This window comes from Leptonotus elevatus, chromosome 8 (assembly GCF_054856555.1).
Source record: "Leptonotus elevatus isolate MCC_2025b chromosome 8, RoL_Lele_1.0, whole genome shotgun sequence".
Taxonomy (NCBI): Eukaryota; Metazoa; Chordata; class Actinopteri; order Syngnathiformes; family Syngnathidae; genus Leptonotus; species Leptonotus elevatus.
In genome coordinates this window covers 7,877,629-7,898,368 of record NC_141246.1, presented here as the reverse complement: position 1 = coordinate 7,898,368, position 20,740 = coordinate 7,877,629, and the positions used below count along the sequence as shown (strand labels likewise).

Sequence of the window (20,740 nt, the reverse complement as noted above, 5' to 3'; positions counted from 1 at the left end):
GTAGCCGAGATCATTTTTGGCGTAGAACAGCTCCACCCCTCGGCTCAGTGTGTGTGAGAGAGAGAGAGAGAGAGAGAGAGGGAGGGGGGTGCAAATGACCTACTTCCATTAATAAGCAATTGCTCTGCCCCGGAGCCTGGCATACACACACAGCGCACGTGTGTGTGCGTGTAAATGTGTGTGAGTGCCTAATGGATCCCCCGCGATTATAAAGGCCGGGCCCTGGAGCCGAATCGACCAATCATCAGTCATTAAACAAGCACTTGGGACCAATGATGTTATTCCAATCAGCGTGTTATAAAAAGAAAAAAATCCAAAACCAAACGGAACACGATGACAAACCAAGCATGTGCGCACATAAAGATCAGCCAATCACAAAGTCTAAAAATAGACAAGAATCAAGAGTTGTGCATTGAAGGAAATGGTCACACATTAGTTCAAAAAATGTCCACTCATGCACTTAGGTACAGAGGTGGGTAGTAGTAAGTAACACAAGATATTTATTTAACTTTTGGGATCAATTGTACTTCTTAGAGTAGTTTAAATGCTGCATACTTTTTACTTTGTCTTGAGATTTTTGTGTGCGAACTCATTTGCTCCCAAAAACGTATAAATACGTTCTAAATATTACCATGGCCGTTTTTTCATGCTAGAGCATACAGCAGGCTTTGATGCAGCCACTGAACTGACGCGAACGTTTGAAGCAATGGTAGTTATTACAAAAACGGCCAGCAGGTGGCAGCAGAGTATAAGAGATTAACCAGGGCCATGTTGCAAAAAGCTCTTTCCCCCACTGATTCAAACAGATTTTAAAAACTTTGCTATATTCTAATGCCAATTGCTGCAAAACAGAAACAGATAGCAAAAAAAAAAAAAATCCTGATGAAAAAAAAAAGACTCTATTCTTTAATTTGGTAGGTTCCATGTTTTTATAGCAATAGAAAACAATATTCTGTGGGCCTTGCAAAATCAGTCAAAATCAAAAAAAAAAAAGAGCAATGATGATGACATTACCGAATGAACAATACTAAGCTCTTAAAAAAATATATTAAAAAAATTAATAAAATCCAGTAAAACAGCCGGGAGCAAAGGGGGTCGCTTCAGTGAACATGTCTGCGAGTGAATGAGTTAAGAAGAAAGGCTGCTTTTATTCTGTTACACTGAGATACAAATAAAAGTAGCAGCTAGCAGACAGAATGTATAAATTCCAACTATTTGTTTTGGTTCCTCTCAGTGAGCCTTGATAAATGACTTCTCCTTACCCATCTGCATCCTGGATGTTGACGTTCACCCGCTTAGCTGCTCCAAGGAGCTCTGAAACACAAGGAGGCTTATTTAAAAATATATATATATTTAAACCTTTGAAAAAAAACACTCTAGGGATTCATGTATTCTCCAATTTCCATATTTATGTATTCCCTACAGGTTTCCGGCACGCTGCACCATTTGTATGCCCTCTGAGCGCTGCAAAACGTTGACAGTGGTTCCTCCAGAGAAGGGGGGGGGGGGGTGGGGGTGGGGAGGTGAGCTCAGGACAACTGACCAATTGAACGGAAGCACAATGTCACACTGAGGCTGCGAAAGAGCCTGCGGAGTCACCGCTGCTTCTGAATGACAACTACTTGCTGGATATAATGTCAAGGCCAAATATCAAAGAGTGACGCAGTAAAGTGAAGAGCGGCTATTTTGTCATTAATCATTTGTGGGAATGCTGAAGCAGTGCAGTGTTCAGTAACCCGGATGTTGCAGGTTCGAATCTCACCTCCGACCGTACATTGCAAATACTCGGCAGCAACGCATTTTAACTGCAGTTGCAGTGTTGCGCCATTATGGAGGCGCTATATCAACAGCAGTTCGCCGGAAAGACCTGAAGCAACAAGCGAAGAAGAAACAGCTTTCTTTTTTTTTTTACTTTAATGTATTGAAGTCATAAAAGTCGCTAAAGTCATGAAAACACAGTATATACAATAAACATAATAGTGTTTTACAACAACGCTGAACTAAATTTACAATTTAATATGCACTAATTTAATATGCGGATGATTTTTTTCGTTGTATCGGTAGTCACCCATCATAGTCAGGGTGATCCCGCCTCTGCCTCAATTTGAGCCAATACCAACTGGCTATCATATCAGCAAATGGATTATAATTTCACTGCTTTTAGCTTTCAGCATCAAATGACACTTTTCAAAATAAATATGCCACAAGTCAAGTGAGGTCAGTGCTTGGAGCAATTGCCTCCCGCCACGGAAAACCTGGGTTCAAACCCTGCTTGGACCACATTTTAGTACATTCGATGGTTTGACACCAACCGACAAGAAATAGATTATAATTTAGACAGATTGCAGTTCAAGTTTTCTTTTTTATTAATTTATCATTTAACTACAATTTAAAAATTTGTAATTTTCACATCATTTATCTTTCAATTTACTTCATAAGCGCATGCATTCAAATCTTAGCATTCATCTTTTCAGCATTCCCACTTTGTCTAGTTTGCTAATGCGGTCTAGTCTATACAGTGGGAGTCAATGGAGAAGTGCAAACGGCATAGCTTAGCCTTGAGTCTGTTAGCTTAATGCTAATGCTGACACATAACGGCAAACGAATCACCTACCTTATCATCCACTGATATTGAAACACAGTGACACATTTAATATAGGATACAATTTTCAAATCGCAAAAGCTGTTGAAAAAAAAGAAGATTCAATTTGGTGGGTCAGTATGTTTTAATGACGCCTCAAAAAACTGAACAGTACTTTTGTTGTTGTAAAATACCAACGACAAAAATGTGCTTTAGAGATAATCACGAGTGTTATAAGTTTACATTTGACAAACTATTTGCGCACTATTTAGTAGTATGGTATTTGGCAGCATGTGCGTGTTATGTCCACACATGACATCATCACTTCTACTTCTAAATTGAAATAATCTTGTCATGTTTTCGCTATTTTGTGACAGTCTTAGTGACAAACCCTTTGAGTAATCAAAAGCTGCCAAATTTCCAACAATCTGCCATGTTGATGAGCTTCTTTATCGTTTTGATACGAGGTGATTTCATCCAAACAGGCTCAATGCTGTCATCTGCTGGCCATGGTTAATGTTTTTCTTGACTTTCCTATACCAGAGCTGGCTAAAACATTTCTCCACCAATCTCATATAATAATTTATTTTTTTGTTGACGACAATTCCCGTCTATGGCACTTAAAGAGTCAAAATATGCAGTTCACGTTTCATGAAACATGAAAAGTTGAAGTGATAAAGCCGCAGATTTATTTGCATTGTTGATTTACTGCCACACTTGTTTGGTAGAATTTTGTGAAGTTGTTGTAGTGAACGCTTAAAAGATTGCAAGTCAGTGTTTAGCACGTTAGCGATGCTAATTGAAGTAGATACATAATGTGTTTCATATGAATTCATGGTTCATTTGCCTAATCGTAGTGTAAGATTAACCTTGCGCTGTTTTGTATAATAAATCTGATATCGATTGTGTTATAGATTAATATTTATTGCTTGTGTTTGTAAAAAAAACAAAAAAACATCAGAATAGAACCTTGCGTATAAAATCACAATACTAAGGAAAAAGAAATCGCTTATTATAATTCAAATTCTGTTTATCATATCCTAAAATCAAGGATAATAAAAAAAAAAGTGTTTTCCAATTTGGTGGTGGCGAGCGTGGCAGATGTGGGTTTATCTTTGCAAAAAAGTGCCGTGTGCGTGCGTGCGTGAGCTATTTGTGTTTGTTTTGTTTTTTACCGCGTATATATCCCAAACGTTTGACCCGTGTGACGACGTCGTGACGCGCTTAAGCGTGCGTGTGGCGATAACCTTGATCTTTGAAAGAACATAAGAAGGATGAAGACACCAAACCGCAGCAAAGAGCGCTCACGCACACACAAACAGTGCTGGTTTGCTTCCCTGCTTCTACTTTTTTTTTCTCCCCCTCTTTTTCTTTTTTTTGGTCAAACCCTCATAATCCATGCACCAGGCCGTAATCTGAGGCTGTTCTGTAATCCGGGCAAAAGCTTTTCCCCTTCTCCCCTGCATCCCTATCTGCACTTCATCCCTTCATCCTGCGCTCACACTCTAATTTCCTCTGTAATTTGCTAAAGAGTGGCAGCTGATTGGTGCTTGTGCAGCTCTGTTTACACTCCGCAGATGACAAGCATGCGTGTGTATGTGTGTGTGTTTACACCCACCCGGCTGCCATTGCTCTTGGATTAAATGCACACACACATACAAAAAAAAAAAAGCCGCCCCTCCCCCCCCCCCCAGTGGACTGGCAGATGAATCAATGAGTGCAGATATCTGTGTCAGCGTCAGACTGTCAGTTCGTCACATGAACTGCAGCAGCCAGCACCAGCCACACACTGATGATCTTTTTCCCAATAGGTCGCTCTCGGGGCATTACGCTCTGCCTCGAACCCGAATGCAAATCCATGATGATTTATATTCTTTTTAGCCATATGAGAAGGGGGGGAATTGCTGTCAGTGTGATGCAATGCAGTTGTGCATCATTTCGATGGCTGCGGGGGAGAAAAGGTGAAGGCAGATGTAATAAGATGGAAATGGGATAAGATGAGCATTTACAATATACCATTGAGAGACCGGACATATTTTTTTACATTAAATTAGCTTTGCCCCCACCCCCTACAATTGGTTCTTTAATATGAATTAGTACATCATAAAAATGAATTACACAATTTGACGTTTTATTATTTTCATTTAAATAACTCATTGTATTCATTTAAAAATAAAAAATAAATGGTTTCAACAATATTTATTTGGAGATAATAAATGGTTGATTTTCATTGTAAGTAAAAAATATTCGTAAATGACAACATTTTATATAATGGTTTAATTATTTGTTAAATGCAAAAATATATACATTTAAAAAATCTAAAATGTAAGAAATATATTTAAAAATAGCTTTAGTTTATTAAATACTTACTTCATTAATTATAAGCAAATTAATAAATGTGAATCAATTATTGCATCGCTAAAATAAACTATTTTATTTATTACATTAATTTTCCTATTATTCTTAAAATGTGTTAATTCAAGTTCTTTGTCTTCATGTTGAATTAATTTATCTAATTAAATATCTTGTAAATTAATTTATTATAAATAAAATCAATAACACTATTAGTAAATAAACTATTGCACTTTTTTTTAATTAAATAAGCGGATAATTTATGTACATATTAACATACACAAAGAGTAAATAAAATAATTTATATTTTAATTTTAATTATGCTAATTGTAAATATTGACTTAAATAACAGGTAAACTAATTATAATTTAACAAATAAAATTAAAACAATGAATTTTAATGCCATTATTAAAATAAACAATGTTATTCATTTCATTTTATTTAAATTCAAAACAGTTACTTATTTATTTTGCATTTATTATCTTGTTAAATACTTTGTGTGGTTATTTATTGTAAACAATAATAACAAGAAATAAATATTAATATAATAAACCATTTTGCATATACATCCCTTACTTTTATTTATTAAAAGACACATACATTTTTTTATTGCAAATAATATCTAATTATTAGCAATACTTTCTTACAAATATTTTTTAAATAATACCTGGTTCATTAATTCTTAAATATAATTTTAAATACTATTACATTATGAAAATTTCACAAATTTTCCATCCACATTTCCATCATCTTCTTCTTTTTTACCTGTGACAATGTCTAATTTGAAAATCCAATGAGCAAACGTTTTCTCACTGCAGAATTAAATGTTGCGAGTGTACCTCATAAGTAACCGCTGAGTCATATATTATTGAGCGCTTTATGTAATTAATTACAAATTTTCTCATCATCATAATCTGAGGGTTGTGCGGAGTTCAAAATTCTTATGTTAATTTTCGAGATGACGCCGCAACTGAGACTGTTCCCGTGGCAACCGCTCTTTGCATACGCACCTCGCATACGGTAGGCTGCTCGGCTATGATATGAGAGTGTGATATTCCCCTCGACAAACTCATCTCGCGCCACAATGTCCTAGCGTGCTTCCCGCGCGAAATTATTCCGATTTCATTTGCATTCAATGCACGTGAGCTTGCCGGCGGGCAACTTTTAGGAACACACTCTCAAGACCTCCCTCTTGAGAGGAGAAGTGGTGGGGAGCGAGCTTCTCCTGGGTTCTCATTATCAGGATTTCGCAAGTCCTGTCCGTTTGCACATTTGCACACACGTGTAAATGTGAGTCGAGGCTCACGGAATGCCGTTCAGGAGGATGGAAAAGCAGGAAAACAATTTATTATTATTATTTTTTAAACATGTTGATTTAAACGTGCCAAGTGATTAGAATATTCACATGTTCATACGCTAACTCTAAGAACTGTTTCAGCGTTATGGCACAGTTCGACTTAAGTCGTATTTCACCGTTAAAGTCGATATTTACATCAAAATACTTTGTACAGTAATTTGAAAAAACATATTTGCGCGACCTGGAAGAGCCGGAACCAATATTTCGTGTTTCCGCACGGACATTCATTGCTGACGGAGTTATAAAGGCGGAAATGTGACGCGCCTGATAGCGAGCCGACCTGCTCGATGGATGTACGTTGCTGAGGTAACAACACAACTTTAAAATGGCGTGATTACTGTGGGAAATGAATGGGAAAAAACTACGGACGAGGCACGGACGCCGTAAAGTCGAAACGACGTAACTCGAGGACTCTCAAGAACTTTCTTGTCTGCTAGCTTAAACCAAGGACGGATGAGTTGGAACATATAAAATGGCCGCCTCCCCTGAGATCGATTAAAAACGGGTGAATTTTCCGGCTTAATTCATATTACTTGTGGGGGCGCATAGAACATATTGTAAAAACATAAATAAATAAAAATCTTTTGACTTGACTGTTGACTTCCCCCTTTAAAACGGACATGATAGAAAATGGACACTTTCATTGTTTTTATATACTCTGTCCAACTGAAATTGAGATTTCAATTTTGGCTTCTCACAATCCTAAAATTAAAAACGTCATAAACAAAGAAAGTGCACGGCATTTGTAAACAAGTTATAGTAATACAGTTCTTCTTCTATTCTTTTTATCATAACGTAAGTGTGTATCTGCATGCTTGCACCGCACCACAGTGCCCCTTAGAGGCAAAGGCGAGCACAGCAGCAACAGCAGGTATTTTTATTTTTTTTACTTGCTATTATTTAAATATATTATTATTTTACTTTTTAATCGTGTATTTTTTTGGGTTGTTCTTTTAAGTTACTGTATGTTTAAAGGTTTTTTTAATCAATGAATAATCATTTTTATTAATCATGATTTTATTATCAATCAAAATAGTCAGGGGTGTTATTATTTTTATAATTTCCCAGCCCTACATGAGATGAGGTTATTCTTTTATCTGCCTATTTCTGAATGAATGTCCATCCCGCTGTTAAGTAACAGTGGGGCTAATTTACAAGTTTTTCTACAGCTGTCTAAAATACTGTCATGCAGAAACACTTGCTGCTATGAAGTTAACAGAGAAAGGTAAGCAGAGCTGCATCGATTCTGCATCATTCATATCATTATTGTTGTAAATATCAAGGGACCAAATAAAGCAGTTTTTGGGATGAATCGTTTATTGGAATTTTATTCTGCCAAACATCGGAATCAGCATAAAAAAAAAAAATCCATATCGGCCGGGCGCTACTAACGACTTGACTCGCTAACCGATATTAATTTTCCTGACCGCGGAACAAGAAAATGTCTTGCTCCTCTCTGATGAAGGCGAAGCGTTGCAGTGATCCTCCAGCAGCGAGGCCTGTTCAATTATTCAAACGTAAATCCGCTCTCCCGTCGCGTCGCACACCTTCCATCACTCACCCTTTAACCTCTCGTCGTGACTTCCTGCCTTTTTACCTCCCTTTCTCCACCATACTCGCTCGCCCTTCCTCTCCTCACCCTCTCTCTCTCTCTCTTTCTCAGTCGGCGCACACAGTGGACTGAACACTCAGAGCTGATTTGTTCTGGCATTTGAGGAGAAGCGTTTTCCTTCGCCGTGGCACTGCTGGCTGAGAGGAGAGCAGAGGAGAGAGAGGGGACCGTGGGGCCGAAACAAAAGGGGGCAAAATAGCAGGAAGGAGACGCAATTAAAAGGCCGGGGCGAGGAGGAAAGGAGGAAAGGAGGACCAGTTGAGAGGAGGCCAAACGGGCGAGGCGGCGTAAAGGCGGCGTTGGCAAGACTGTAATTGAAATCTAATTATCACCTCCAGTCTCAGCTGACGCCCCGTCAACAACTCTCGGGCACGTGCGCGCCGGCGTCGTCACGTGCGCTCTCGCCATCATCACACTATTACCATTAACATCTGGCGTCTTTACACACCAATAATCCTCCTGTCCCGAGAGCGGTGGAGGACCTTCATGCACTTGCACCTCGCTCACACACACGCGCACACAGCAACACAGTGGGGTGCTTTGAGATACAAGTTGAATTCATTCCGGAGCCACGCTCATAACTAAAAACTAGAGCCGGACCAATGAATCGGCCATATTAGCTGTTCTAAAATCAGTAAAAAAAAAAATTACCCAATTTTTTTTCCCACACATGAACACATTGCCACTCAAGGCAAAGATCATGACATTCATTTCAAACATTTGCCCCCAACAAATGCCAATTTTTTTCGGTTGTAACGTTAAATTGCCCACTGAAGGACAAAGTAAATAAAGTACAATCTGTTTATAATTAAAACTCATACATTGAAAATAAATAATAATCCCCCCCTCCCCAAAAAAAAAACACTGATGTACCTTTTTTTTTGCCTGACAAATTATTATAAACAGTCAAATGTTCTTCCTAATTCATTATTTCTGTAAGCATTAAGGGACAAAAAATATGTAATTTGTCATTACATTTTAAAATAATAATAATCGCCCAATTAATCTGTTATCTGAATTTTATTGTGCCAAATATCGGAATCTACCTCCCAAAAATTCTTATCAATCGGGCCCTACTCAAAACCCAACATTCGTATCTCAAATTATACTTCCCCATTGAAATGAATGAAAATGGCATTAATCTGTTCCAGCCCCCCCAAAAACTGAAATTATGTGTGTTTTTATGGAGGAAAAACAGCAGTCAAGTAATAAAATAATTAAATACAATGTAAATAATTAAACAGTTAGTGTATAATGATTGAATGCTGCAACTCAATTCAGCATCATTATGCTAACATTAGCATTTCAATGGCATTTGCCCTTATATGTTAGAATACAGCAGCTGTAACTCAAGTTTGTGCTTAAATCAAGGCACAAAAATCATAATTGTAAGTCACTTGTATCTCAGGGCACCGCTGTACACGCGCACACACACGTACACACACGCACACACGAGTAGCACATTTTAGCATTTCACCTGTGTGGATGAGTAGAGGAGTCCACACAAATACCAGGTAGGATGCCAATAAGGCTCATGCTGCACAAACATAGAAAGACAAGAGCATTCGCACACGCACGCACACACACTGTCCCATCATCCCCACCCTAGTCCACACACACGCACACACAAGTCCAATCGTCCTCTCCATCCTACCGACACACACACACACACATAATCTGTGTGTGCAGTTTAAGCAGAAACCCCAGCAATCCTCGCACGCCTGCAACGTCATCACTACGATTGCTGACGTCACAACATACATACACACATCTCCTTGAACCCCGCACCTCCCATCACCTGCTTCCTCTTAGACAAAACCCACACACACACACACACAAACGTGTAGCCTAGCTATTACTTCTACGTTCATGTAAAAATGATTCAAGTGCAGTTTATGACCACACGTGCAACATCACACACACACAAATCACAAACATTTCAGATTCAAACGAGACCTGGCTTGTGTGTGTCAGAGGGACGTCGGGCAAATACTCACTGGCTTTCCCTGGCCGAGGTTTCTGCAGGAGGCGCTGAACTGTCAGCAAGTCCTCGGTCTTGACGGCCTGGAGCAGCTCCTGGTCCTTCCCCATGTCCTTCCCTCCGCGTCCCGCCGATCGCCTCCGCCGTTAATCCGCTGCTACATCCCGCCGCCGCTCGGGGCCTCCCTTTGGAGCAGAGGCGCGCGCGGGGGGGTGGGTGGGTTTGGGTAGCGAGGTGCAGCCCAGGGGATACGGATGCTCCAATTCGGGGGCCCGAGCGCTCCGCCGCCGCCGCCGCCGACACCGGTTCCGGTCCGCGTCTGGCGTTCCCTTTGAGCGTTTGCGACTATTACGCCTCGCGCGCGTGAGTGGATTTCACCGGCTGGACACGGCGGTGGAGCTCTCGAGCGCCCTCCTCCTCCTCCCTCCCCGCTCACGTGTCACGCACGCGCAGGGGGAGGGCGCGCTCCCGCTGGCGCCAAAAGATGGACAGGCACGCGGACGTCGTGAACACGCGTCATTTTCCTTTTGAAATGAATGAATTTAAAAAAACGTTATTTTTAAATGTGTGTGTGTTTTTTTTAAGTGGTCCACTCTATAATAGTGTATTTCCTTAAACATAGATTAAATACAATGTAAGAAATTAAACAGTTTTTGCTGCACATTGTGCTGCTCCTGTTGTATACGCATTGGCCACCTGGGGGCAGTGCAGACACAGGATAAAGAAAATGTGAATAGTTTTGCTTTATTTGTCTCCATATGTAGCTCCTGTTATGTTGCAGGACAAATTGACCCGTTTGGGGGTCAATTGTAATTAAAAAATAATTGCATTGTTATGTGAGATTTATTGATTAAATATTGCAGCAGGTCACATTGACCCATGAACATGATTAAGGCACGAACACAACAGGAGGGTTAAAAGGTTATAAACACCGCAAAACTGATACTATTCGTTAGCCCGCCTATGACATTTTGCATTGCTTGTTAGCATTAAGCTAATCTGACTTTCATAAGGCAAAGCATGTGGTTGTTTTACAACACATAATGTATTATTTAGTTTGACAGAAGAAGCAAAAAAAAAAAACAGCTTGAGGCCATTTTTTAGGACTGGGGAGGGGCAAGAAGGTATATGCTGTACATGTAATTATGAATCTTTGACATGAGCTCTTAAATTATCTCAAGAAATAAAAAAAAAGACCTATAAGTAAATACTGTTGCTTCATCGATCATTGCAGTGCAGTAACCTTAATGGTTCCTTCCAACCAACATTTTCTATGCACCGCAAAACATCCCAGAAATGACCACAAAAAAATAAAAAATAAAAATAAAAAAATAAAATATATATATATATACTGTAGTTCCCCTCTTCATGCACCAAAATTGTGTTTTCCTGCCCCCTAGTGGAGACAATGACTGAAGCTTTTTTTTCCCCCTGAGTGATACTTTTTAACTTCTTGTATACAAATGAGTCTTGTGCCCAACCCGCCAAGTGTGAAATTAAACAAGACAAATAAAACTTTGATCTGCATGTTTCTAAAAATGTGTCACTGAACAAGCTGGTTTCATTTTAATTGTCCGCATGTTTCTTTGCTGCAAGACTGAGTGAAGTACTCATGCCACATTTTCAGAGGCACTTTTATATAAGGAAAAAGGTAAGCAGAGCTGCATTGGGTTTTATTGGATGCACAGATGATGACAAAAATGGCCATTTTCCATCCTTGGGGTATTTTGATGGAAGCATGTCACAGCCACGTTGTAAAAGACACCCAGGGAATTGTATTCAATTGTGGAAAAAAATGCTAATCCTCGACTGTGTTGCTGAACAGGATGAAATGTATTTAAAAAAAACAAAAATGGAGGTCTTCAAATACACAGAAAGTGTGCAAACTGTACCTGTATTATTGCACACTATATTGACTAAATTGTTTATTTTATAATATAATATCACAATAACATCGTACTTACTACCGTGAAGACATTGTACAATGAGATTTCGATGTGTCTACACTGCTCGGGATTACTGCAGCGCATTTTAAGTCCATCCTTACGCCATCCTTGTACAAAAGGAGTTTGCATACGTCGACGCTGGAGCGGAGAGAGACAAACTCTCCCAGGTTAGCTTAGCGCTAGCTAGCGGCTACAAGAGCCCATGGATTGAATTAAAAGTATAAGAAAACCCTAGTCTACGCTAATGGCCAATGTACGGTAAGCTTTTTTTGTTTAAAATCACGAACTTTAACCTCCAGGATCCCTAGTCAACAGTACCACGAAGGGGCAATTTAGTTTGGTCTCATTTTAAATCCATCAACGTTGCTACTAGCCATAACCTAGCTAGCGCTAAAATAGTTCATCTCTCTGGTCTGACGTTCAAGTTTGCAAACTCCATTTTGTTTGTTGCCAGCACGTTACCCGGCCAAACTTTCCCGTTACTTTTCGGATGTCGCCTCAAAAGGAACTTTCACTCGTGTCCCCGCTTAGATATGTCACATGTACGGAGACGTACGGACCATTTATTTAGTCCCCTTCGCGACAATACGCTATGCTGTGTTCTGACACGAATGGCAAAATTCTGATCCGCCGTTTTTGTTTTCAGCGGCCATTCCGTGACTCCATTCGAGGCGACATCCGTTTGTGCAAAGCCCTATATTCTAAATATGTTCCGTATATATGTCGCGTTCCCACTATATCGCATAAGGATAGGCGTGAACATAGTCCTTGACCTCACGACTGAGTCCCGCTAAGTCTCTTATGTTCTCCGCCCCGTACGTGTGCACCAGAGCCCTCCTGCAGATCTGCTTGAGCCGCTCGGGCCGTTGCCAGCGGTACGGCGAGGTCAGTTTGCCCGACGGGCCGCAGTAGTACGTCAGCAGATGGAAGAGGGAGGCGAAAGTCTTTTGGCTCCCGCAGAGACCGAAGAGCAACTTTCGGAGCAGCAGGCGGACGCTCGTCGGCCCGTCGTCGCTGTGGTAACTCAGGGTGAAGAACACGTCCGGCTGCCCGCTGTCTCTGGGAAGACAATTCAAAAAAATGGATGATGGAAAATGGAATTTCAGTTACTTTTTTAGGGGGGGGGTTTCTACGTATTTCGATGGTAACCTTGATCCCGACTGGAGTTACCTGAGGAGGAAGGTGCCCAGGGACGCCCCGCTGAGGATTTTGTGCGCCTCCTCCATGTTCATGGCTCCCCAGTAGTAGGAACTGTGCTGGAGCTGCTGGTGAGTGCGCTTCACCAGTTTGTACTCTTCCGGGCTGCTGAACGGACGCAGGTGAGTGGGCAAGTTGGCGGCCCCCGCTCCACTCTGCGCGTACAGTTCGACAAACAACGTGTACACACATATTGCGCAATGAAATGTCTCGTTACAATTTTGGCGTATACATTTGAACATTTCAGAAAGTGAGATTCCAAGTTAGCTTGTGCGCCACTGCCTGGTGTACGTTAGCATAAGTGAATGTTATTTATCCTCTTTCATGAAATCATTGATATTGTGAAGGATATTGGGATTTAGACCACTATTACACTCATTTTTTTTCTAATCTCACTTTTTTCTTTTGTTTTCTTTTCTTCTGTATTGCTCTTTTACTACTACTGTAACTCACTCACTAGTGGGGTTTCCATTCGGGGTGGGAATCTTTGAATGTCTCACGATTCGATTTGATTCCGATTTTTGGGTCTGCGATTTGATTCAGAATCGATTTTCGATTAAGAGCGATCTTTGCACCAAATTGATTTGATTGACAACGATTTTTGCTTCAATCTATAGATGTGCAAGGAATTGTAATGATATACTCCAGTCGGACTCGCTAATGCTAATAAGCGCGCTACTTGCAAAACTTTTATCACTCAAAAGAACGGCTCTACACTGCAAAAAAAACAACTTTTATTGGAATAACTTGATCGTGACTTTTTCTTTCTACTCTCTAATGTGGCTACAACTTAACAGTGTATTAGAACGCGTGGAACCACACTGCCCCTAAGTGGCCAAATTGGGTACAACATAAACAGCGCTCCAAATAAAGGCACACACAGACAAAGGCAAGACAGTATAAAATAATATAAATAAAATCGATTTTGGGACATTTAAAATCGATTCTGAATCGTACTAAATAAGAATCGCGATTCTTATGAAAATCGATTTTTGGGCACACCCCTAGTTTCCGTCCAACCATTTTTATTCGAATTTTCAAGAAATGCGAAAATAAAGCTGAATGGAAACGCTACAAATTCGAAAAAGGGCCCAAAATTCGCAAAAAAAGTTATTATGCTTGGAGGGGGTGGATTTTGAAGGGTATCGAAAAAAGGAAAAGGCGAATTTTGGTTATGGAAACAGCGAATAAACGCTGGCAATTACAAAAGCAAACTCATAAGACATCATCGCACGGCACAGTTTTTCTTCTTCTTTTCTATTACTGGTTGATCACATTTCTATGGTGTATAGTCTCCTCTCACTATTCGCAAAAGAAGAACAGATGGAAACGGGCATAAGTCGCATGTCCGGTTTGCGCATTTTTAGTAAATTTGTTTAAAAATAAAAATTAAATAATTGGATGACGACTGAGATACCGTAAATAGTCACTTTTCGTACATGATAAAGAATATTTACTGTGAGTATTGTTCTATTATATTTTTTCAGTTGCAACTATTGATGCTAACTGTTAGCATGTTAATAGTGTTTTCCATTACGTTAGCATTAAGCTAGCAGCACATTTTTAAAAGGTTCTGTTTGTATCTTTAAAAACTCCTAAGCCGGGTCACTCATATCTCAAGGTACCATTTTAGTTTTATGTTTTTAATGTTGCAAGGTTGTTTTAGTTAAAAAAAATAACGAAATATCTAAAATAATTTTAATAAATCATTAACGAAAAATAAAAACGAAAATAGTTTTTATAAAAGCACTTTAAAAAAACAACAAAAACTAACTAACTACATTTTATATTTATAAAACCAACTAAAATTATAAAACTAACCGAAACTAATTATAACTATAACGAAAATGTTGTCAACTTTGGTAATTCATTTAATACATGAGCCTTCAAACTGAGCACACAAAACAGAACTGAAGAGACATCCTCTAGCAGAAGCTAATAGAAAAGCGCATTTCAGATGATGTCGCTCCTAAGCGCCAATTTTGCGCGTTTGACTTTTAACTCCAATGGCTGACCTCGCCTGCTTTTTCATTTCACTCAGCCGAAAAAAAACGCTAAAAAGTGCATTACTTTTTTTCATTTTACCATGGTGTTTTTTTTTTAATCTAGCACAAGTAATACACAAAAAAACTAATACTAAAACTAATTAAAATTAAGCATTTTGAAAGAACTAAAACTTTTATTAATTTTTTTTAGTAGTAACAGAGCTGCCCTCAAAACTAAAATTAACTGTAATAAAAATTCCCAGACTATAATAACTCTGTCATTTTGTCGTCATGTTATTAGATAAATATTGAGTTGGAGCTGCTCCAGATGGTATACGCGGCAAAGTTGTGCGATGTTATCCTACGTATTGACACTTTCGATTTCTACGATTGTGAAAGTGGTGGTGTTACGAGTTAAGTCAGGTTAAGTGCACACTAAAGGCCAAGGTACCAAACGCACGCTATCTGTTCCTTGTAATCTTGTGATTTCCTCTCATAACAATGTTTAAAACTGCTACTCTACTTCCTACTGAACCAAAAATAGCTTCACGTTTTTCTCACGCAAGTTGAACAGATACTTAAAAGCGGTACTTAAAAGCTTAACTCGCATATTTTCAAGTACCTGCCCTGCCCTTAATGCAGTATCATGAAACGAGAGCCAAGTACCTGACACCAGGTTTCAAGTTGTTCGTCTGACAGGTAAAGACTGTGCAGGTGACTCCAGTGCAGCGTCTCCTCTGCAGCGTTCTGGTTCTGTTCTGCACTCTGGACTTGTTGAGGTGTGGCGGGCTCCTCTGGAACTTGACTTGGATTCTCTTGTCTTGCATTTGTTTCCTTTATTATTGTTCTGTTCAGCTTGTCTCTAATCATTCTATTAGAGAGAAACCTCCATTGGACGATCACATTTAGCACCATTTCCTCCGCCGCCGACAGAACGTCGGTTCCGGGGGCGCAATCAGCTGCTGGGTCCACTTTGTGGCACCATGGTGCTTCTAGACCGCATTGGATGAGGAGAGCTGGCGGCTTGCCGATTTGATCCCTTGTTCGAATGGAGGTGAAAAAGCACTGGAACGTGAAAAAGTTCAATCATACACGTGGAAATCTTTACAACAGACCAAACAAAAAAGTTGCACAGGTGGCAATTATACTTTCATTCTGTATAATGAAAACGTTGGTAATAAACACTGACATTCGTAAATGCATTTACGATAGATGTCAATCACACAAGTATGTTTGCCCAGTCTCTAACCCGTGCAAATAACGGAGGGCCACTGTTTACAAAGATGTGACATTTGGGTAAACACTTCCACATTACAGGCAAGCAAGTCGTTCAGTTTAGTGTTGTTCATCATCATCATCATCATTATCAAAACATCCAACAAGACATAAACGCACAGAATTTAATTTAAAGAAACGTGCGGGTCTAAACATTGAGCATTTTATCCTTTCCTCGCCAAAAAAAAGAATAAAAAAAGAATAAAAGAATGATGAAAAGAATAATACTAACGAAGAAGAAGATTTAGAGTGTACTTACTAGAGTTGCAGACGGCTGTTACAGTTTGCAATCATGTTTTACTTTCACCTTCTCTCAGCTGAGGAGGCGTGTCACTGCTCTCGCCCAGTTTATGCTAAATCACGTGACTTGCAGGTACTGCTGGAGCGCTTACTTTCTCTTTCGTCGAGCTTTTATGGTCTTATTTTGAAAGGCAGGCACCGGAAACGCAAGGCGGTCGCGGGCGCTTGCTAGCTAGCTAGCTAGCTTGGTAGCTTCTTTAGCTACCCCGAGTCGGTATGTACTTCGTCCATCCCTTGAGGGAAATTAGATTGGCACAGAGGCAATATTCACGTTTACTTTACACCAAGGTGAAAGCATCAAAGCAAAGGGAAAAGACGAATACAGAAGCAGCATTTGAGGAAAATTAACATCAAGCTGAAAGATAGAAGAAATGGAGACAGGTGGTCAAGACACGTCGAGGCAGTAACGTGAAAATTATTAAAAGCATAAAAATACCAATTGTCACCTCATTTGCTTGACTGAAAGTAAAATAAAGCACATCCTGTTCAAAAGTAAATCGATAGTAAAAACGTCTGTATCATTTGATAATTTGGCACAATGAAAACAAAACCTATTATTTCCAGAACAGAGATTTTTTTTTCCCAACGAAGCATACTGAAGTGCAAGAGTTAAAAAAAAACAACAGCGTACAGTAACAGCAGTGGTTCTCCAAGTGTGGTACTGCTACCACTTGGTACACTTTTTTATTTTAACTTATGTGCGATACATTTGAATTTAATCATTAAGTCGTTTGATATTCATATAAGCATAGTATTATTGTTTAGACTGTGCATAATGTAACAGGGACTTATAAAAATGTTGTCTTATTTTTGATGAATGATACCCCACCAAATCAATATTTTTTTTTTTGTGTTGTGTGATTAACGGAGGTGTAAACTATTTTTAAAACCTTTTTTTTTTTATACCCTCTTTATTCTGTGGATTATATTGCAGTTCACTGTATATGAATCTCTTGCTTGGTGGACGGACCAAATACTCACTAACAATACATAATAATTTATCCCCAGAATAGTATTGCTGTATCTGCCGAAAATCACACCACAGACACACAAAATCGCGGTCACCCAAAGACACCAGCTGTACCGCAATAACAGGCTTTTTTTCCCATGCGAAAAATACCAGAGCGAAATTGAAAAGAACTGAGTTCAGTTAGCCACTTTCGCTTTTGAACCATAAACAAAAGACACCCTGTTTCCAAATTGTTTCGCTTCGTCGGAAAGATAGCCATCTACTCACCCACCATGACTCCAGCTTTGAATAACAGAACAGAAAAAAAAAAGGGGGGGGGGGACGAACATACAGTAAAAAGTCATTTACTGACAACACAGATGTCATTATCCCTTTATTTCTGTCACATATTGACTTCACATCATAAATAATGGCACACAAATTTAAGTATGCTTTTTATTTTCAGGCAGTGGAGCCCTTCACAGCTTCTTTTTTGCCTCGTCTGTGCATGTAATAGGCTGCTGCTGTTACCAGCAAGATGCTGTAAGTCGCCAAGACGCACTGTAAGAGAGCAGAGAGAGATTCATTTTGGAGATCACTTCTGGATAGTTGACAATGAAGAGAAGATATGCTCGTGAAAAAACGGTCTGCGGTTTGCAAAGGTATCGACATACACAAACGATATGGATTATTTTATTTTTTTTTTAGAATAAAATACAATTCCTAGAACCCATTAATTGAAAACATACATAATGAAGATGTGCAATGATTAATCAACTACTAATCGGTTATCAAATTAATTGATGAATATTTTGGATAATCGATTCATCGTTTAGAGACCTTGTTAGATTTTAACTTCCCCAAATCAATCAGACTGATTAGCTTTTGTGTATTTTCAAAATAAAACATTTGCAAACCAATGGTTGAACACAATTACGTATGCAATGCATGCGAGTTACGTACATTTTTCCGCCCCTGCGGCGTGTAACTATTAAAGTACTTTCTCAGACCGGTCAGCTCCACCGACGCTGGTGCCTCGATGCCAAACAGCTGCCTCTGAAACGGCACAAAAAATTGCAACAACTGAGAAATTAGCTGCTATTTTTGTAATCTCAAGTTAGGCCACATAAAGGCGATTTTATAAAGGTCATCTAAAAAGCACGGCACACTTTGTCGCATCATAGTGAAAGTGAAACAACGCGGCACCCGTGTGGTGTGATATGACTAGACTTACAACGCATAAAGAAAGTGAACACCTACAGTATATTTTAAAATATTATAATGATAATAATACACATATTTAAAAAAAAATGAATAGCTTAGGTGTTCACACATGAAACTATTATCAAATTTGGACTACAAACTTGACTTTTCACAAACGAACTTTCCATGTTGACGTGTTTATTATTAACGTTTAAAATTGCACCCAATGATTCATTCGTAAGGCTTTTCATTTCTGCTTTTTTCATACCTTAAAGTGTGACGGTTTTTTTTGTGTGTGTGTGTGTACGGCCCAGTCTGTTGTATAGGAATATGGCAGTTTTTATTTTCTCTTAAGTATTCTGCCCTCCATGAACATCCAGTATTTAGTTCGGTCATCGAGTTAACTGGATTAATTGCAATGATTTTTTTTTTTTCTGAACGACTCTACTCTTTCTTTTGGTATTGTGAAAGAATAACATATTATGTATGTCTTTTTAAACCATTGTGTTTACATACGTATTTTGGTAAAAGGAACATCCCTCCCCCAAAAGAAAGCGCTTATTTATATCGCCCCACCCTTTAATAACAAAACCCACATAGCGCAGAATAGATACGGTTGAAAACAATCCAGAATTGTTAGGTTAACATGACAATAGCAGCTACTCACAGAGAGTAGAGCAAAAACGTTGCTTACCTTCACCTCTGTTATCAGGTGGCCGAAACTAGTGAGTGGGATGCGCGTTTTAACAGGAGAAATCGGCATGACTGAAAGCTATTCACTCAGATACCTGCACACCTTGGTCTGAATAAAAACAAGACTTCTATATAATCTGCTACATTCAAAAACAGCTATTTGTTGTCTCTAAGCAAACAGGGGGTCACTTACACAATTTGCTTCATGAGTGAAATGTGTTCCGTGTTGCTGTGACGACACTAAATTTGGCCAATCATAAGGTGGTTTGTTAACTATTGGCCAATAGACGCTTGGCTTGGTGAGCGGTCTTGCCTGAACTCAGATATACTGTAGGCAAGTCATTTCTCAGTATAGCCAGCAGGTGGCGACATACTCATAATTCTCCGCCACCGCATGCAGCATGACTGCAGATTTGTTTTTGTGACAAATTAAGAATTTAATCAACGTACTTAAAAGGTTATATCCTAGGGTCTGACCACCCATCTAGATATAAATTATAATCTAAAATAAATGACATTAAGCCCACTTAAACTGACATATCCCCCAGTCTAATAGCTTTATTAACAACCTGTGTGATTTTAAACAAACCCCCTTTTCGCAGCGTCTACGGACCAGGATCTACTTGATGTGTCGGTTGCGGACAATCCAGTTCTTAGAGCTCTTTAAAATAAACGAGAGACAATTAAAGAATTACAGTAAATCGTTGTTTTTTTTGCACCATGATTTAATCGGATCCTTTTGGTGTATGCGATTCGGCCACAAGGGGGCAGTATAATACAGATATACAATACTGTATACTTGGATTTGGCGGTGTAACATGAATTAAGATAGTCACAACTCAGGTGTAGCAATAATAGTTATGTTTTGCGCAGGGGATGAAAATATATGCGGATAAGTTTGTCATTATATTGTCTACCTATTGCTGCTCTGTCTCTCTGTGAATATACATTGCTGAAATGGTTATATAACTACCAAGTCATCAATGCTAGTTTCAATAGCCTGTCTATGGTATTTTGTATTGTATGTTAGCATTAAACTCGCCAAGTTATATGGTTTTACAGTACACTTAAATCGCGTGCACAGTAATGCTGTTTGCTATCAAACAAAACGTTGATAAAAACAGAACATCCCAGGTGGATCAAATTACTTTCAATCTGCATCAACACCCGATCTCACTGGTGGAAAAATGTCCACTTCTAATTTCTTCCAACTTCCACTTCTATAGTGATCTCACGGCCACCCAACGAGCAGGCCGTGTCGCTTAAAACCTGTAAATTCATTTTTAGCCTGTGTAAATGGTTACATTGA

General features: G+C 39.2%; 3 protein-coding genes across 7 annotated transcripts in view; all 3 read right to left on the bottom strand.

The window, feature by feature from the left end:
• Nucleotides 1-10,347, bottom strand: part of LOC147169573 (caskin-1-like) — a 40,757-nt gene extending 30,410 nt beyond the window's left edge. For all 5 annotated transcript variants that reach the window (XM_086082566.1, XM_086082562.1, XM_086082564.1 and 2 more), the window contains exons 1-2: nucleotides 9,900-10,347; nucleotides 1,263-1,314 (exon numbers count right to left, since the gene is read on the bottom strand). In XM_086082566.1, the coding sequence (XP_085938692.1) occupies nucleotides 1,263-1,314; nucleotides 9,900-9,993 (146 nt within the window). In that variant the 5' untranslated portion in view covers nucleotides 9,994-10,347. The remainder of the gene's footprint in view (nucleotides 1-1,262; nucleotides 1,315-9,899) is intronic.
• A 1,150-nt stretch (nucleotides 10,348-11,497) lies between these two features.
• socs1b (suppressor of cytokine signaling 1b) lies at nucleotides 11,498-16,981 on the bottom strand. The gene is made up of 4 exons (XM_086083107.1): nucleotides 16,546-16,981; nucleotides 15,678-16,076; nucleotides 13,000-13,181; nucleotides 11,498-12,888 (listed from the first exon to the last, which is right to left on the bottom strand). Exons 2-4 carry the CDS (start codon nucleotides 15,924-15,926, stop codon nucleotides 12,564-12,566), a joined length of 756 nt encoding a protein of 251 aa, XP_085939233.1. The 5' UTR covers nucleotides 15,927-16,076; nucleotides 16,546-16,981; the 3' UTR covers nucleotides 11,498-12,563.
• Nucleotides 16,982-17,916: 935 nt separating this feature from the next.
• LOC147169571 (ATP synthase F(0) complex subunit k, mitochondrial-like) lies at nucleotides 17,917-19,680 on the bottom strand. The gene is made up of 4 exons (XM_086083859.1): nucleotides 19,625-19,680; nucleotides 19,433-19,540; nucleotides 18,499-18,591; nucleotides 17,917-18,096 (listed from the first exon to the last, which is right to left on the bottom strand). The coding sequence occupies exons 2-4, from the start codon at nucleotides 19,499-19,501 to the stop codon at nucleotides 17,998-18,000; spliced, it is 261 nt and encodes an 86-aa protein (XP_085939985.1). The 5' UTR covers nucleotides 19,502-19,540; nucleotides 19,625-19,680; the 3' UTR covers nucleotides 17,917-17,997.
• Nucleotides 19,681-20,740: the final 1,060 nt, after the last annotated feature.

Bases quoted from the DNA above. Each gene is read 5' to 3' on its own strand.
- socs1b (XM_086083107.1), bottom strand. From the start codon at position 15,926: ATGGTGCTAAATGTGATCGTCCAATGGAGGTTTCTCTCTAATAGAATG. The intron at 13,182-15,677 runs GTACTTGGCTCT...CTGTACGCGCAG, and splicing joins AACTTGAAACCTGGTGTCAG to AGTGGAGCGGGGGCCGCCAA. The intron at 12,889-12,999 runs GTAACTCCAGTC...TTGTCTTCCCAG, and splicing joins CTGGGCACCTTCCTCCTCAG to AGACAGCGGGCAGCCGGACG.
- LOC147169571 (XM_086083859.1), bottom strand. From the start codon at position 19,501: ATGCCGATTTCTCCTGTTAAAACGCGCATCCCACTCACTAGTTTCGGC. The intron at 18,592-19,432 runs GTAAGCAACGTT...GTGCCGTTTCAG, and splicing joins ACCTGATAACAGAGGTGAAG to AGGCAGCTGTTTGGCATCGA. The intron at 18,097-18,498 runs GTACGTAACTCG...GCTCTCTTACAG, and splicing joins CGCCGCAGGGGCGGAAAAAT to TGCGTCTTGGCGACTTACAG.